General features: G+C 42.9%; 1 protein-coding gene across 3 annotated transcripts in view; it reads right to left on the bottom strand.

Moving 5' to 3' along the window:
• The window catches only part of PTPN3 (protein tyrosine phosphatase non-receptor type 3), a 339,148-nt gene that overhangs the window by 47,990 nt on the left and 272,351 nt on the right, over positions 1-18,807 (bottom strand). For all 3 annotated transcript variants that reach the window (XM_045007229.1, XM_045007230.1, XM_045007231.1), the window contains exons 15-20: positions 18,277-18,300; positions 13,547-13,745; positions 11,353-11,430; positions 10,288-10,344; positions 5,530-5,686; positions 4,170-4,333 (exon numbers count right to left, since the gene is read on the bottom strand). In XM_045007229.1, the coding sequence (XP_044863164.1) occupies positions 4,170-4,333; positions 5,530-5,686; positions 10,288-10,344; positions 11,353-11,430; positions 13,547-13,745; positions 18,277-18,300 (679 nt within the window). The remainder of the gene's footprint in view (positions 1-4,169; positions 4,334-5,529; positions 5,687-10,287; positions 10,345-11,352; positions 11,431-13,546; positions 13,746-18,276; positions 18,301-18,807) is intronic.

The following is an 18,807-nucleotide window of genomic DNA, read 5'->3' as shown; positions in this document are numbered from 1 at the left end:
GTTTCACCAAGTACAAAAATCTTTTAGTCCTTCTGTTAAAACTTGTAAGCTCCTGTCTGCAGAAACCATTGATGGTATCTGTCCTGTGAAAGATACTCTATTACTATGTAAAACTTAAAAATAAGTTAATTGACTTTGTTCTTGATGTAAACACTATGCTAGCCTTAAGCTGTAATTGATACAATGTAAACAAACAGACCCCCACCCTCTGTGATTACAGGGCCGGGAGTCTCATATGAATTAACACACACCTCAAGAGTGGTGGAGACAGTAAATTAAAATATGGTTAAGATATGGAATGTATGTTGATGAATGCTTGATGTGCATGAATGGTTGGGGAGGTGCCAGCCTAGAAAGGGAGTATCCATCGGCCGAAGAATGTGTCAAGTGGATCACCAGACAACCCCCGGAGGGTAAACTGGGATCCACCCCATCACCTGGAAGGATGAGAAACACAAACTTTGGACAGTGTAAAGCCACCAGGAATGTGCCATCTGCTGATTGAGTCAGCAACAGCAGGATGAAACAGCTCCCATAGACTAACATAGGAATTAATTCCTATAAGAATGAACTCCAAAGACTGAGGACTTTGAGCATCAGGTGCATCTGACACAGACTCGGCTCCATCCTCATGACCAAGATACCTGGCCAGTAACTTGGCATGAGCAACTTCTAGGCTGGTAACTATAACACCTATACAGAACTTGAATGAATGATTGTGTGAATGAACATATATATATATATATATGTGTGTGTGTGTGTGTGTGCGTGCGCGTATAAGGAATAAGTAGTAATAGGAATTAGTCAAACAGCATTGTTTACTTTTTTCTTTTGCTTTATTTTTATATTTACAATAAATGTGGCATCTTTGCCTTATCCCTCTTAATAAGATCCTGCTGGTTTTTATTATATTGGTATAACAATAAGAAATTTTATATTTTAAAGGTGTTTTATGAGCCCATAATTTAAAAACAGACTTTTAAAACTGAATTTTAATAGGTTATTAAGTCTATGATATAAACTAATTAATTTGCATCCTAGAGTTAAAGGACTGGCTAAGGAACCACTGACTATTTTCAAAAAAATCCTGGAGAACTGGGGAACTACCAGAAGTCTGAAGTAAACATATGTGGTACTGTTTTTCAAAAATGGAAAACTGATCCTGGCAATTAGTGTCTTCTTGGAATAATGCAATGCTCTCTCTCTATCTCTGGAGATAATAAAATTCAGCTAGTGCAAAATGAGGTAGTCCACTTACTAGGGCCATGTCTCCACTACACACCACTTTTCGGTGGCGTGTAAGATATGTGTAGAGCCCTGTGAGGATACAACATTTATATCTGCGGATGTGGATATCTGCAGAGCTGCAGGGCTCTACCAGGAACCGCAGCAACAAAAGCAGCAGCATGTTGGGCCACCGCTGGCAGGAGCCAGCGTCCAGGCCGGGCAGCTCCTCTGAAGTGGCTGTACCACCCCCAGCCCTGCCCACTGGGTGGGCAGCAGGATCACCAGCAGCTGTCCCTGGTCACAGTAGCATGTGAAAGTGGCTCACAAGCTCCCAGACAGGAGACGCACGCTGCTCCGCAGAAGGGATTCCTATGGGAGAGCTTGTGAATCACTTGCACACACTAGCGTGACCAGGGACAGCTGCTGGTGAGCCCGGTGCCTGTTTTATATCCATGGATACAAATGTTGTATCCATGCAGGGCACTAGCTACACGTCAAACAAAAAGCAAGCTGTGGCCACACTGTGGCGTGTAGCTACACATGTCAGTGAAAGGCTCTGGCAGGAGGGACGCAGCAGAGGAAGAGTCTGGCAGGGGGAGCTGACGGAGACTTTCCCCACTGCTGGAGTCCTTCCTTATCTGCAGTGGGGGAAAGCTCTAGAGGTGGGGAGCTGACAGAATCTTTCCTTGTGGTGGGGAAAGGCTCCAGCAGCTGAGAGGCAGTGGGGCACTACACAGTAAAAATAGCAGTAGAGTTGGGATGGCACAGCTTGGGTGAGAGTAGAAAGCCATATAGGGTATGTACTTAGGTACACACCCACACCATTTAGGTGTGTCTGTACTCTATCCACTTCAGCTGTGCCTCATTGTCTACACTGCTCCTTAAACCCATGCTAATGGGGCTACCCTGAGTATATACTCTATACACTGCTGAAAGAAGAGTGCAGTTTTAACATAGCCTTAGAGATAGTGTGCTCACCTCTGGCTTATTAGCCTGGATATATGAACGGACACATACACTGCAAAATGTCTTAAAAACTGGAAAAAGGGTAAAGATGAACAATGTTGACTGAGTTGGGCAAGTATCTAGTGGGATAAGAGAAGGAAAAAGTCCTAGATCTATTTTTATTTAACATGATCATCAGTGATCTCAAAAAAGGGATAAACTTATTAATGAAATTTACAGAGGCTGCTAAATTGAGTGCGGTTGGAAACTCCAAAAGGGACAGAGAAATATTATGAAGGGATCTAAAAAGATGAAGGGGTGGTAAGAAACTTGAAATACCTTGGGGCAACTGCAAACATTATATACAAAATCCCTTGAACCGTAAGGTAATTTGCCCTTACATTTTGTGGCAAGGTCTCCAGGTTTCTTCGTTACTTTGGTGCAGCTGATGAAAGTCTAAGAGGAGTTTAATTCATTTTAAAAATGGAGGTGTTTATTGATTTCAGTATGAAAATGAACAATACAATCAGCATCGTAGCCCCTATTTTATTAATTTTTATATTAAATTGAGGCCCTGAGAGCAAGAGGGACAGAGACCCAGATTTGGTTCACTGAATTACCTTGCCACAAGAAAAGCATTGAAGAACAACGTAAGAACATTTTTGTTGCCCTTCTCTGATTAGGGGTATGGAACAGTTTCCATATGAGGAGAGATTAAAAAGATTGGGACTGGGCAGTTTAGAAAAGAGAAGGCCAAGAGAGGCTATGATAGAGGTCTGTAAAATCATGAAGGGTGTGGAGAAAGTGAATAATGATCACCAAATGAAATTAATAGGAGCAGGTTTAAAACAAACACAAGGAAGTACTTTTTCCCACAACTTGCAGTCAACCTGTTGAACTCATTGCCAGTGGAAGTTGTGAAGGCCAAAAATATAACTGGGATCAAAAATGAATTAGATAAATTTATGAAGGTTAGGTCCATTAATGGCTACTAGCCAAGATGCAACCCCATGTTCTGGGTGTCCCTAAGCTTCAGACTGCCAGATGCTGGGACTGGACAACAGAGGATCGTTCACTTGATCATTGCCCTGTTCTGTTCATCCTCTCTGAAGCATCTGACACCAGCCACTGTTGGAAGACAGAGTACTGGGTTAGATGGACCACTGGTCTGACCCAGTATGGCCGTTCTTAACTTTATTCCTAATTCCCTGGTTTAATCAGCAATTTCTGTAGTGAAGAAATTAATTTGATAAACTATTGAAATTTATTTTGTGGGGGGTTTATGACATTTATTGCAAATATATCTGAGCACATCACATACAATACATGAATTTTTCCACCTCCATTTTACACATGGGGAACTGAGTCACAGTGTGACTAAGTGGTTTGCCCCGGTCACACAAGCAGTATGTGTGGGAGCCAGAAAGAACTCAGATATTTTATGTTCCAGACCAGTTCCTGATAGATAAGAAGATTCTCCCTCTACAACACAGAAACGTACATACCACAGAAATATCTAAACTTGTAGGAGAAAAAAGCCAGGAGGGAGTAAGCTCTTGCTGTTACTCTATGGAAAGCACAGCAAATATAGGGAAAGAGGAAGAGATAAACTGTTGTCTGCATTCATAAAAGATAATCTTGCATTTTCATTGTGTGACACAGGAAACTGTATCAAGAGCAGACTGGCCTGTTTTCTGTCAGAAAACTTTATTTTTGGCATGAATAGAATTCATAAAATTAAGATGAATTGGTGGGGGGGCTCTGGTGGTTGAACTAAAAACCTTAAACACCGATTTTTCTCAACACATAGTGTTTCATGCAAGACCGATAACTCACTCTTCCCCAAGATGGTTGAGAGTGTAAGAGTGAGCGTGAGAAAGAAGGGGCTGTATTAAGCCTGCTGAGATGGGGTTGAATGGGAGCAATAAATGTCCAAATGCCTTAAAGTCACTCCTTAGTCAGAAGCACCAGGTAGCTGTGAATTTAATGTTACCTACCTCAAATTGAATGAGTACTGTCCCACTTTCCAGCCCTTTCTTCAGTTGTTCCATAGACCCCTCTAGTGTGTCACTGTATTCTGAATACGTGCGAAGAATAGATTCTAGAAAATTCTGGGAATCTGCTTCATCTTCTGACTTGGCCTCAACCAAGGGTTTGGCAACTGAAAGACAGAGGCAAATTTAGACTTTTTACATGCAATCTTTAGTTATGTTAAAACCTACTTGAGTACAAGCATGGACATTTTCAATCCTCATTGATGCTGCAAGTTAGGCTACTAATCCCAAACTGAGACATCTAAATAAATTTGGCCATAGTTTTACACATGCTGACCAACCCCAGCGCTGCACAAATCAGTAAGAGTTCAGTCAGAGGTGTAGCCGTGTTAGTCTGGATCTGTAAAAGCAGCAAAGAGTCCTGTGGCACCTTATAGACTAACAGACGTATTGAAGCATGAGCTTTCGTGGGTGAATACGCACTTCGTGTCATGCATCCGACGAAGTGGGTATTCACCCACGAAAGCTCATGCTCCAATACGTCTGTTAGTCTATAAGGGGCCACAGGACTCTTTGCTGCTTTTACAGTAAGAGTTCAACACCTTTGAAAAATGAGACCAATGATTTAGGTGCCCAAATATGGGTAAGACCATAAGCATCCAGGTTTCAAACGTTTAATCTAATGATACACCAGCAGCCCTATCGCATGCATTTTTGGGTAGGCAAACAAATAACAACCACCACAGGAAGAAGCCCGTGAATTTCACCTATTGAAATTTAGAACAAAATTTATAAATATGCCTATTTCAAGAATGACAAAACGAGCCTTCTGGATTTGTTGTAAATTACATTTTTCACTGTATGTTTGTGCTGGGGAGAATTTATTGTTATTTCCACATCTGGAATAGAAGTTTTAGAAGATGGTACTGTATTTTAAAATGTTTATCAAAATGTTTTTTGTGCAACAAACTATTTATTTACACCACTGCAAAAATTAAAATTAAGCAGAAACTTGCTGCCATATCTTTTATTTAAAATTAGTATTGTTTAGTATTCTCAGAATATTCACCCACTTGGGTCAATACTCTTCACTTTGACTAAAACTTCACCAAAACTGTAGTTGTATGATGCAAAAAAACCAGCATTGAGTTGATGTGCTCCTCACTTGAATGTATAAGGCTAATGGCTCAAACATTTGTGTTAGTAATCAAGAAGAGAGAAGATCTTAAATGCTACCACGCTATTTCAATACAGACCCATTCACTCTTGATTATGAATATATTAAAGTAAATTGCAAGGGGAAAAAGCCACAATTTAAAGGCATGACAGTCTCAATTACATTTAAAAACCTTAGTGCAGTTACCTTTCCGCCTGACCAGAAGTGCAAGCTCTCTTGTGTGCAATTCTCTGCTGGCTTTTATAAACATTACCACTTGGTCATGAGTATGCTCTGAGATGTCTCGGCCATTGATTAACACTATCTGATCACCTTCATTCAGTTTTGGAATACATGTATCAGCCTGTTTCACAACCAAAGAAAAAAAAATCAGTTTATCCAATACCTTCAGTAGAACATTTCTTATCTCAGGGAGACTGAATTCATCGTGCAGCAAAGACAAAGTTATTCTCCTGACAAAGTCTTCCCCTCTGTATCAGAAGCTATGTCAGAGGATTCAGATCTAAAATTGTTCTAGTGGCTTCAGAATGAAGATAAGAGTAACAGTTCACACAGCCTATTAACAACTATACAAAAGTTTGCACTTGATATGTTTTATGCATCTGAGCTTTACAATCTGGACTTTTAGAAAGATTTTGAAAAATTTCTCTCACACACACAAGAGAGCAGAGTGATTAAAATAGCAAAATAGGAGTAAGTTTCAATTTATATTGAGTAAAAATGCTTTATAACATTAGTTTTGCTCCATCATCATACATGGAAACTGAAGATTAATATTAAATCCCATAAATGAGGGCTGTTCCTACATTACACATCATTGGTTTTACTGAACTATAAACACAACTGATGATGATTTATGCATTTTTTGTTAGATTCATACAAGCTTCTTCTTGTTCCACAGAGGAACTGATGAAATGCTACTGGGGAGTTAGCAGCTTTATTCCTGCTTCCCCATTAACAATGTTCCAAGTAAGATGGTGTGGACAGGTCCTATGATCTCCAACACCCACAGGTGCCACTCTTAGGGGCAAATCATATTCCTGCCCCTGCAGTCACAGAAGGTGGCAGGAATTAGGTGTGCCATGCATGCTGTGAACGCTCCCTGATTGTGTGAAGATCTGCTAGAATCCTCCCTGTACTGGACTTGGCACTGGGCTTTGGAATTTCTCCTCAGTTCATCATCAGTGCTCTTTAGGACTTAGCAGATCTGAATCCAAAGAAAGGCTTTTTGAGCAAGGATCCTGTGCAGTCAAAAATCTCCCTGGGAGAGGCGTGCTAGGAGCAGAACAAAGTCACCCATGTTTGCTTGTCCCTAACAAAAATGGATATTCTGTTCTGGAGGCACCCAGCAGCATCAGAATGAAGCCTACATGCACTAGAGATCAGCCCATCCTTTCAATCTAATCTTAATTGCTCCCCCACCTATATCTGTTGGTGTTGCAGAGCTTCACGAATCAATGTCTGTTCACCCAATGTTATTTGTGCTGTCAAAAAACAGGAATTGGAACAAGTTGTCCTGATTAGCACTTTCCTCCCTGCCCTGGTTTACATGTTTCAGGATGAATGGGGAACAGCTGAAGGACTGAGGTAGAGAAGTGGGCTAATGGCAAATAGCATTTGCAGGAAGAAATGAGAGATGATGGAAAGAAACAGCGAGATTGGCAAAACCAAGAGGGAGAGAAAGACAAAAAGGGGAATCTGCAGGAAGAAAAGGGTGATCTGAGTAGGTGGGGAGAGAAACAAGGGAACCACCAGTGGACCAAATTTGGTGATGAATCATGGTCATGTACCACCTGAGGCACTTTGCACATAAGCTAAGAAGACATACTAACAGGTGAGAGTGTGAAAGACACAATCAGATAAAGGGGAAAGAAAATAGTGAAATGGAAGAGAGAACATAAGCAAAATGGAAAAGCTGCAGTTCCAGTGTGGAAAAAGGGAAGAGGCAGTGTGCTGAGGTGTGTGTGGGTGTTTTAAGAAAGACATAAAAAAGGAGGGAAGGAAAAGAAGAAAGGAGGGAAAATAGTTAAGATGGAGAGGACTGAAAATGATGAATGAAGAAGGGAAAAAATGCAAAAAGGCAAAGAAAAAATCTTAAAGGACAGCCACAACATTTAGTGGCCATTATTTGAATTCTCAGGCTTTAGTAGTTCCCTGGAAAAGTCCCTACCACTCTGTACTTTTTCAGAAAGCAGGATTATACAATGTTATTGTTGTGGATGTTTGTCTTACTAATTTGTGATATTACCATTTGTCATATATTTTAAAAAGTTACACATCACGGCAGCAGGTAGCTTTTGGGAATCTCAAGGATTGATCTGGAATTCAGAGGGAAAGGTTTCAAAATCTTTTTTATGGAGTAGAACCTCAGAGTTATGGACACCTCGGGAATGGAGGTCGTCTGTAACTCGGAAATGTTCTGTAACTCTAAACAAGACTTCAGCTGGGGGGTGGGGGGGGGGAGGGGGTTTGGGGTTGCAGCCACAGGATATGTGTGGGGGGTCAGGGCTCTGGGTAGGGGAGAAGGATCTTGGTTTCTGACCCTTGGGGCACTAGGGCTCCGGGCTTCAGCTCTGTGGCGCCATTCCCAGATTCAGCCCTGTGGGGGAGACACTGGGGCTTCCCACAGCTCTGCTCTCAGCTGCAGTGAGGGGGGCCACCAGGGCTCAGGGCGTTAGCTAGAGGGGTGTGTGCTGGGACTGAAATCGGCGCTCCTCTCATAGCGAAAGCTCCAAGCCCAGTGCCCCAGCAGGGCTGAAGCTGGGAGTGGAGCCATGGGGCTGAAACTCAGAGCCCCAGCACTCTCTCCAGTCTAAAGCCCTGAGCCCCAAGCCCTCCACCCCCATCGGAGGCCTGACCCCCCTTGTGACTGTAGCCCCAACCCCTCCAGGCTCCCCCATGGTGCTTAAGCCCTGAGCTCCAGTGCTCCCAAGGGTCAGAAGCCCTGAGCCTCCCCTCCGCCCAGAATTCCCCCCCTCACTATGTGGCTGCAGCCCCAACCTCACCGTGGTGGAAACCCTGAGCCCCAGGGCTAAAGCCCCGAGGCAATACAGTATTTGCCTTAGAATCATAGAATATCAGGGTTGGAAGGAACCTCAGGAGGTCATCTAGTCCAACCTCCTGCTCAAAGCAGGATCAATCCCCAGACAAATTTTTGCCCCAGATCCCTAAATTGCCCCCTCAAGGATTGAACTCACAACCCTGGGTTTAGCAGGCCCTGGGTTTGCTCAAACCACTGAGCTATCCCTCCGCCCTGCCTTTTTTTTTTTTTCCCCTCTCCTCCTTTTTGTCTGCGCTGCTGCCTGATTGATGACTTCCAGTTCCACCGGGTGTCTGGTTGGCCAGTAAGTCCGCAACTCTGGTGTTACTATCTCTGAGATTCTACTCTACAGCAAGGCTACATCTTCACTAGACGCTGCAGTGGCACGTCTGCAGTGCTGTAGCTGCGCTACTGTGGTGCTTCAGTGTAGATACTCACTCCAACGATTCGAGGGGTTCTCCCACCACTGAAGTTAATCCACATCCCTGAGAGGTGGCAGCTAGGTGAACAGAAGAATTCTTCCATCAGCCTAGCACTGTCTACCCTGGGGGTTAGGTTGGCTTAATGATGTTGCTCGAGGGGTTAGATTTTTCCATAACCCTGAGTGATGTAGCTGGGTCAACCAAACTTTTTAGTGTAGACCCAGACTTAATCAAGTGACTCGAACAAGAAAGCAGAGAGTGGATTGTGAGGCATCAACATTTTACAGTAATTAACAGTTTCCCTGGAAGTTGACATTCTTCTCTACCAGTCACCAAGAATTCTAGCTGTTAGCCAGCCACTTACTAAGGAATCCACAATGCAGACAGAGAAAAAGGTATCTAGGAGTGGAATTAATCCTTTCAATGCAGGTACAATATAAATCTTTTTCAGAGATCAAACTTTTCAAGACAATGGTGCTAATGGCTTTTCATCCAGTTTAAGCCGCCAAAGTTTGGTATAATACCAAGCACTTCTTTTTTGGTCCTAAAAATTCCCCATAGTGTAAAGTTTCAAAGCCGTATTCAGTGAAAAGTTGCAAACTTTTGAAAGAACAACCATAATGTTTTGTTCAGAGTTATGAACATTTCAGGGTTACAAACCACCTCCATTCTAAAGGTGTTCGTAACTCTGTTCTACTGTATTTCTATTGTAGAAATACTTCTACTTCTACTGAGGTTCTACTGTAGTTCAGAAAATGTAACTTGTTGCTTTTAGTTGACATGTAAAGTTCTCTCTTTCCCATAAAACAAATTCAATGTTCTGGCTAAAAAGTTCCCAAACTGTGCTTCCTGCCCCTTGTTCACTTGATTGGTGGTCTGTCAGGAGAGCACTAAATTGTCACGTGGGGCTGGCTCCTCTGTTTCCCATTCATACATTTCTCTGAGACAACTACAAATTCATTAAATTGCATAATTCTATTTATTCATGAAGGCTGAATAAAAGCAAGCTGTTACACACAGATGTTACATGATGACAAAGATAGGTAATGTGGGCCACACATTCATGATCGGGGCAGGATGTGGGACACAAGTCAATTTCTCTATTATGGTGTAGTCTGTGCTATGAAAAAGTTAGAGAATTCTTGCATTATACTGTGGTCCAATTACAATGAAACCTTTCTCTCTGAAACTTCTGCAATATGCAGACTGCAGCAGAAACCACACAGAATTCATATCAAATTAGAATTGGTATTATCCCAATTTGTTATAAAAGTTTGGAAAATACACTTTGAAGTATGTGCCCAAAATAAAACCTTAAAATAAAATGCATTTGTCCTTCCAAATTTGATTTAGATGATGCATCTATTGTACTAGTCATAAAAAAGACATTTCAGTTATGTGTTACAACTTATTCAGACACTGGAAAAAAATTAGCTTTGCTACAGAGCCATACACTGAAGAATTACATGCGGATTTACTTACAGATGATCCTGGAGTTATTCTTGACACCACCAGAGGCATTTTTTGATCAACACCACCCTACAAGATGTTAAGTAAACAGTGACTATAAATATACTCTTAGAATGTAAGCAGTACATTATACAACAAATAGTCTATTTTTTGTTCCTATGTGACTATAAAATTTATGCTTTGTACTTCACTGTCATGGGCTTGACCTTGCAAGGTGCTCAGTATTCATGCTTAAGTGCTATGCTGAACTGGGACCAAAGAACTCAGCATCTTGCAGGATCAAATTATGAGTCTCAAACCAACCACATTTCTTTATCCCTTTTATATTTTATATGCCACTGAAGTCTTATGGACATAAAACACATCTTCCCTGGACTCATGAATGAAACAGATGACCTAACAATGCCCACAAATAAGTGACAGGGATCAGATGCTAGAACCGGAGCCTGATTCTCATTTTCACTATAGCCACTTCATAGCATTCAGGCAGTATAACAGGGCCTCAAAATGGACATTAATCAGAAAGTACGGGAGCTGCCGCCGCACCTTCTTCCGCAATTCCTTCATTTACTAGTTTTTACCTTTGCAATAACTGGCTCACCACTGGGTGCACACACACCATTAACATGTCTTGTTGATGGTAAAACATGAAGGGCCTACTTCTCCACAAAATAAGTGCCTGAAGTTAGGCTCCATAGTCCACTTGTAGGCATCTGAATAAATGATCTGCTTTTCAAATGTGTTGGACATACAGCAACTTCTACTAAAGACAACAGAAGCAGTTGGATGCTTGCTTTAGCCAATGAGGCCATTATTTGGGTGCCTAGATAAACAATTTAGGAACTTAATCTTAAGCACCTGTTTCTGAAAAATCTTGGCTAGAGTTTTTAAACTCTTCCAAAAAAAAATAAAATAAAAAAAAAAGGTCCTTGTAGGACAGCAAAGAATCATCAGATCCCTTAATCTCTTACCTCTGATGCAAACATGGACATTAAAAATGGAAAACAATATTGATTTGATCAGTTAAGACACTTAACTATGTTGCACATTCATGAGATTTTAAGGCTCCCTTTTTACCTTCAGATTAAATCCAAATTTCCCATCTTCATCTGGAGTGATTCGCACCAAAAGCAAATCTCCATCAATTACTTCATTCTGCAACACATTTAAAAAAAAAATCATCTAAGATTTTCTATTTCTTAGCACAAAATAATGGCAACCCCCCCCACAATATTTCCTATACAGATTAATTCATATTAGAAAAAGAAAAAAGTAAATGTGGTAAAAATGAAGAGGAGCCAGGATTGTACTGTACACAAAAATTGTTTGTATTTTCCTGTTTATTATACTGGAAATGGCAGAGAATACCACAATTAATGATGCATAATGGTTTCGATCATAAGCCTGTTGCCCATAATTTTCAGAAATTATTGATTTCAAGAACTATACAAAATAAACTTTTCCATAAAAAAGTGTATTTGGATCTTTTTGAAAAGTCCCACAAGCCAGAGTGTCTGAATTTTGAAGTGTAAAATTTGGCATTGAAATAATCTTCCCTGAGGAGTAGTTCACTTTATGGATCCACAGCAGAATTAACTTTGATTAAATTGAGTCACTGGACTTTGAAAATTGCATGCTGAGCATACTTAGATTTTTCAAAACTATAATCTAAAGTGCAAAACTTAGAAAATAATGGCTGCACATAGAGCTGGTTGAAAAATCTTACTGAACAGTTTTCCATCAGAAAATTAAGTGTCATTGAAATTGAAACATGTTGCTGAAATCAAAACTTTTTGCAGAGCCACGCTGATGACAAACTTTTTGATGGGAAAAATCTAAATGATTAATTTCAACTTTCTTGTCTCATTTAATTTGTGTTTGACTTTCATATTATATTATATATTATGTATTATAATACGTTTTAACATGATCAAAATAAAACATTTTTATGTATCCATCAATGCCACAAGAAATTTCATCTTTTTGTTTCAATTCAAAATGTCGCTATTACCAGCAGGATGGAGTCCATTTTTGGACCAGCTTTACATGCACATATCCATGCAACTGATTCAGCTACGGATTTAAACCTTTAAGGACAGCAAGCACAGGGTGCTAATTTTAGAAACTGTTAAAATATATTAAGTCAACTGCCAATATCCTCACAGCAAAAAGCACAGGAAATGCAAATTTGTCTGAATAACTTGCATAAATTTGAGTATATTTACATAAAATTGTTTAGAACTAGGGAAAGAGGTGCACAATCAAAGAAACAGAGGGAAAGGGAGCGGGAGGAAGAGGAGGGAATGGGAAATCCCAGCATTTGATTGTTTTCCTCCTCGCTTGCCCACATCAACATTTCATTCCTTCACCCCAAGAAATATTATTTTATCCACCATCCACAACATTTCATTGCAATTACCTCGCTCTTTGCCCTGAAGCATTTGAATTTAATCTTCCCGCAATAGCATTTCACACTCCCCACCAAGGGGTTTAATTTTAGCTATTCCACCCTTGCATTTCCTGCCACACCCTAGGCATTTTTACTCTACCATACACCTCTCCCCTACCCCACTTTCCACAAGTGGTTTAGTTTGGCAGTCCCCTGTATAGGAGGGAGGGGGTGGGGGTAGCATTCAGGAAAACAGGAGGGGAGGGGAAGGTTGTTAGGCCCCTGGAAGACTTGTGAGGCTGGGGAGGGGAAGCAATAAGGGGGCATTGGGGCTAGGTGTGGTGCTTGAGAATAGTCAGCACAGCACTGGAATTGGTAGTAGCGAGGGAGATGAGGGGCCCTGGAGGGGATGGGGAAAAGGGGTTAGAGAGATTGGGGGGCAAGGGGAGCCAGAGAGTGGTGGGCAGTTGCCGCCTGCTGTATATACTGAGGGGCACTGCTGTCTATTGGCATGTATAACAGCTCTGGCTGGCTTTATTTCCTCCAGAGATAGGGAATTAGGGCAAAGACAACGACATGAGGCTTTCCCTTTAAATTAGGGGTTTTCTCTGCAGGTGGGTCTGAAAATTTTGAGCCTATGGAAAACCCACAGAGCTGGCAGACTTGCCTGCCACATTGCATAGTGTTTTCCTCTTTGGTAAATGTAGACCTTAAGAAACCAGACTTACTCTTATTAGTACATGCTATTTAACATGTATATTGTGCAACAGACAAGTTAACATTGCTGGAAAACCCTATGAATTCTTTATCTCACAGACTGGATGCACATTTATACTAGGCCTTCTCCGTTTTCATTTAATTCAGCCTTGTTAAACAACGTACCTTATCACAGTAGTACTGACTGGAATCTTCTGTTACGCTCCCTTTTGTGACGTTGTCATATGTTTCTAAAAACTGTTTGTCCACCCCATCCAATGGATAAGAGCCTGAAAAGTTACCAACTCCATTGGGAGACTGGGACAAGGCAATAGGTGAGGTATGAGTCAGACAGTTCTGTGTTGGACTATTTTCCAATACATTCCTTCATTAAAAGAAAAAGATAAAGTACATTAAAAAGGTACTGATATTCATGGGTTTAAACTCAACATACAGTAGTAATTACAAACATGTAGTATCAACTTCTTATAGCAGAGCGCCAGTTAAAGTTGAGTGTCACTTTCTATTTAACAGTAGACTATTCTAAATACTCTAAAATCCATTACTTGGATTATCTTCAAATTTGCTGTGCCTCATAGGGGTGGGGGATAAGGTGATTTGGTCAAAATGTGGGGTCATTTGAACAAGGCATTCATGAGATATGAGCTACCCCTCAGAAAAATCCAACATCTGTTGACAAAATCATCTGGTTTTTTAAACTTTTTGGCGTACATCTGGGGCTCTAACTATGCTACTAATCCTCCTGAAACTGATCTCAGCCACTTGGTATTTATTCCAGCTGCTGGGGAAGCAATATTGAAAATACTGAAAAAGTTATTAAGGGTAAAGTTTATAGAAGTTTCATCTCTGCCCCCCACCCGGCCCTGCCACCCCTGAGCTTTCCCACATCCATAGCTCCTATTTCTTTCCCCCCTTTAAAACTGAGGAAGGGTGGGGAGCTGGGTATGAGCACGTTCAGTAAAATGGCACAGTACACAGCACTGAGATAGTAATGGGGATGTTTTCATTAAGCACAGAACAGCTCATTGATATTAATGAGCCACTTCACACCTCTCTGAGCTTCCTATGCTGCAGATGGATTTGTAGCGCTCCTTCCCCATACACTAGGCCCAGGTCTGGGGTAGTGGACTTGGCAAGGATGAGGGCGGAACTAGTATGTGCGTGTAAGGGAGGAGTAGGGGTCAGAGTAGTGGGGGTTTGTGGGCGGGGGGTGGGGTAGTCAGAGCAGTGGGCATGAGGAGGTGACCATTGGAAGTCATGGAGCAGCGTCGGACCAGTGGTGGGGAATTCTGAGCAGTGGGGAAGAATTTAGAAGCAATTAAAGGATTGTTGGAGCAGTGTAGGAAAGAGTGGGGTGCAAAGGAAAGCTGTGCAGTAGGGAATGTTGGGGGCTTTGAACTCTGTCCCCCAAAACACACACTCATACATTTCCCCCCTCGCTCTATCTTTAAAAAATGTTCCCCACTGACTCCATTCTAGTCCTTGCATAGTTCCTGCCTATGGGTCCCATTTCAACACCCACTTCTCCCTGTGGAAGTAAACTGAAGGAAGAAAATCAGGCCGTGATACAGGCAGAGAGAAAGAAGACATGGAGATGATGCAGAGGCAGTGAAGTGACTAACATCCAGCCAGTGCATCCTGTGGCCAAAGCAATCATTGACAAGGAGCCAGAGGCAGAAAAAAAAAAAAAAGAGCTGGACTGTGGAACATGGGGATACTGAGAAACTATTCTTAAAAATGAGAAGGAAATAACTTCACCAAAACTTCGTTAATGCAGTTATGGTTGCCCAGCAGTGCCTTCTGCTGTGCCACAATACTGAATTCAGCTATACCCAAACTTCTGAAAACCAGGACAATAAGAGCTAGAGCAACAAAAACAATCCTCTGAAAACCAAAACATGGAAAATTAAGTTAAAGTACACATCATCCCCACAATGCAACCTTATCTCTGTTCCCTGGAGCTGGAAACAGCCATTGGAAATGGTTCGGGATGAGATAGGGTGCAATGATAAGTAGACATCAGGAAGTTCTAAGAGAATGTGCCATTATTTGTGGTGGTGCAAAAATTTGAATTCCAGCATTTAGCTGCATGCACTCCAACTACCTCACTTCTTGTATTAAACAGTGGAGGATTAGTTGGAGCGGACTGGCAGAACTTTTACACTAATACAAGGAGGAGTGCATGTTTCCTTTGAAGGATTAGGTATTCTTCATTTCAGCACTGTGTTCTGGAGGTTGTATCAGTAGAGATGCACATGGGGATTTTCTTGTCAGCAGTTTGATGACATACAAAGCAGTGGTCTCTGGGGCTTCGTGAGTGGTAAGCAGTGATGAGCTGCCAAAATGCTAACAACCGGTTCCCTCCTCCTCACCCCATGAGGGGTCATGCCCCCCCCACTCCTGCCCCATCCAACCCCCCCATGTTCCTTGACAGCCCCCACCCCGGGACCCATGCCCTATCCACCCCCTTCCCTGTCCCCTGACTGCCCCTTGCCACCCCATCCAACCCCTTCTCTGATTCCTGATGGCACCCCGGGACCTTCTCTCTGTCCCCTGACTGTCCCTGGAATCCCTACCCCTGACTGCCCCCCACCGCCCCATCCAACCCCTGCTCCTTTCTGATTGCCTCCCCCCCCCGACCCCCATTTCAATCCCCCTGTTCCCTGCCCTCTGACCGCTCCCACACTAATCCACCCCCCCCAACTCCCCTGCCCTCTTCCAACACACCCTCCCTGTTCCCTTACCGTCCTGCCTGGAGATGGGGACTCAGCTGGGCTGGGGCTGGGACCGGAGCCGCCGGGCTGGACCCGGGGGCTGGGCAGGAGCCGCGCCGCCCGGCCGGACCCGGACCCGGGCGGGCAGGAGCCGCGTCGTCCGGCCGGACCCGGACCCGGGCGGGCAGGAGCCGCGCCGCCCGGCCGGACCCGGACCCGGGCAGGAGCCGCGCCGCCCGGCCGGACCCGGGGTGGGCGGGCAGGAGCCGCGCCGCCCGGCCGCACCCGGACCCGGACCCGGGCGGGCAGGAGCCGCGCCGCCCGGCCGCACCCAGACCCGGGCGGGCAGGAGCCGCGCCGTCCGGCTGGACCCGGACCCGGGGACCAGGCAGGCAGGAGGCGTGCCGCCCGGCTGGACCTGGGGGCCAGGCAGGCAGGAGCCACTCCGCGCTGCCTGGCGAGGTCACAGCTGGACCCGGGAAGCAGGAGCCGCGCCACCCAGCCCCAGGGTCCGGCCACGACCTCGCCGGGTGGCGCAGCGCCTGGAGCCTTCCTCCTGCTGGCGCTGGCGCCCCCGCTCCCCACCCCAGCTCAAGCTCACCTGGTGGAAGCCGCTGCTTTCTTCTCAGCCCTCCCAGGCTTCCCGCGCGAACAGCTGATTCGCGGGAAGCCTGGGAGGGGGAGGAGAAGCCGGAGGAGGTTCTGAAGAGGAGGCGGAGTGAGGTGAGCTGGGGCCAGGGGAAGGGCAGGGAGCTGCTACAGCTTTTCTTAAATTTAAAAGCCCTTTTGGAACTAGTTGTCCCTCCAGGAACAACCGGTTCTAAAGGGGCTTCTAAATTTAACAACCGGTTCGCGCGATCCGGTGCGAACTGGCTGCAGCTCACCACTGGTGGTAAGGGAAGGGAATGTCTCAGAAGGAATGCTCTCAGCCAGGGTGAAGGGTGGTAACATTAAAGAAGTCTAGGATGGCTTGTGTGGAGTAGGCTCAGTGTTTGAGTATAGGCCAGGTGCAAGTAGCTCCCGTTTGCTACACCTGACCTAGACATGAGATTTGCCTTAGCAAGAGAAGGTTTTACACTTTGTCCTATAGTGCCCAGGTGCTATTTTCCCAGAGCACCGTGTAGCTTCTGTAAGAATAAAGTGCTAAAATGTGTACTATTGTGTCTTGGGGCACTGCTTGAAGAGAACAGAATTAAGGTTGCGTTGAAGAGCGGAGGTATGATAAATTCATATTTCCTGGTTTTTAGAAGTCTAAGTTTGCATTGCTTTTGTTCTTTTCTTCATTTGCTAGTTTTCAGAGGTCTGAGTGAAGCTGAACGCAATGTTTTCAAAGGCTACAACCACCACTGTACAACCTTAACTCTGTGGTTAACCAAGTTTTGGGACATTTAATTTTACTACTTTGCATTAGAGCAAGGTGAATGGAGTGTTTTTACAACAGTCACAGAATATTCTGTTCAAGAAAGATACTTAAATTTTCAGCTTTTTCAGTCTTCAGTAGTCCTTATTGTTCATGAGAACACTTTGCTAAACCCTGAAAATGTTTTAAAGTAGTGAACTATATAAACACACACATCATGTAAAATAGGAACAGCATCTTCAAGATTTTGGTTTCTCTAGTAATTATTGTTATGAATATTGTATACCTCAAGATATTTATGACGAACATAAATCTGTATTATGAAGATACCAAAGTTATATGTGTAAGTGGATCACACTAACATAATCTTTGAGGAATATAGCAAATTTTCACATTTCACTTGTAACATCAGATTACAATCCATGATGATTCCCCAGTGCAGGAAAAGTTAACATTGTGGTAGGGATAGATGTGACTTCCAAACTGCTTAATTTAATGTGTTGTGGTACTATATAAAGAATTACTAGATAAATCACCACCAGATTTTAGGATAATTAAATTTTTACTATATATTCTACAGAGCAATTTAAAGAAGTGACTCTTCGCAAATTACGATGTTTAGATGCTTACTGGCATGTCAGAATTCAACATATTTCTAAAGATTAGTTTTGGAATTTTTTTTAAAGATGTCTATAAAATGACATTTTTCTAACCATTTAAATAGAAAGGCTTCAAAGATTTCATTCATTCATAATTTTAGTTCATATCTGAAATCCCCACTTTCAACAGTAGAATTTTTGTATGCTTATAAGAAAACTCACTTTGGTGATTCTTGTTCAGATGACCTGTCAAAAACAATAAGCGAACATAGGATAAATATCTTCAGAAGAACTGGAACAAAGCACACCACAGTTCTAATCTAAGAAAATAATTTCAAGGCTCGAGTGCTGTATTCACAGCAATTTAAGGACTTAATTTTATACAGGAAGTAGAACCTGAACCCAGGAAAATAATTAAAGATTTTGTGGATCACTCAAGAAATATTAAAACTAACCCCGCATTTCATTTCTAGAACAAAGCCAGTTAACAAAAAAGTTTCATCTGCAATCACAAATTCTACTGGTGCACAGCAGTGTCAGGATTCAGATCGTTTAACAAAATACTCCCTATCACTCAAGATGGAGCTCTTTGTCATGGTCCACAAAGACTACAGAAGGCACTGCTGATGCTCTGCAAAAATCACATACTGAAGACACAAATGAAAGTGGCACAGCCCTTGCAGTTAGCAGAACTGCAGTATGCTTGTCCCCACAACGCAAGGCAGAATGGCTGCTTACACAGAAAGCCTGCAG

This window comes from Mauremys mutica, chromosome 2 (assembly GCF_020497125.1).
Source record: "Mauremys mutica isolate MM-2020 ecotype Southern chromosome 2, ASM2049712v1, whole genome shotgun sequence".
Lineage (NCBI taxonomy): Eukaryota > Metazoa > Chordata > Testudines > Geoemydidae > Mauremys > Mauremys mutica.
Note: the sequence above shows the minus strand (reverse complement) of the source record. Positions and strands in the feature narration are given on the sequence as shown.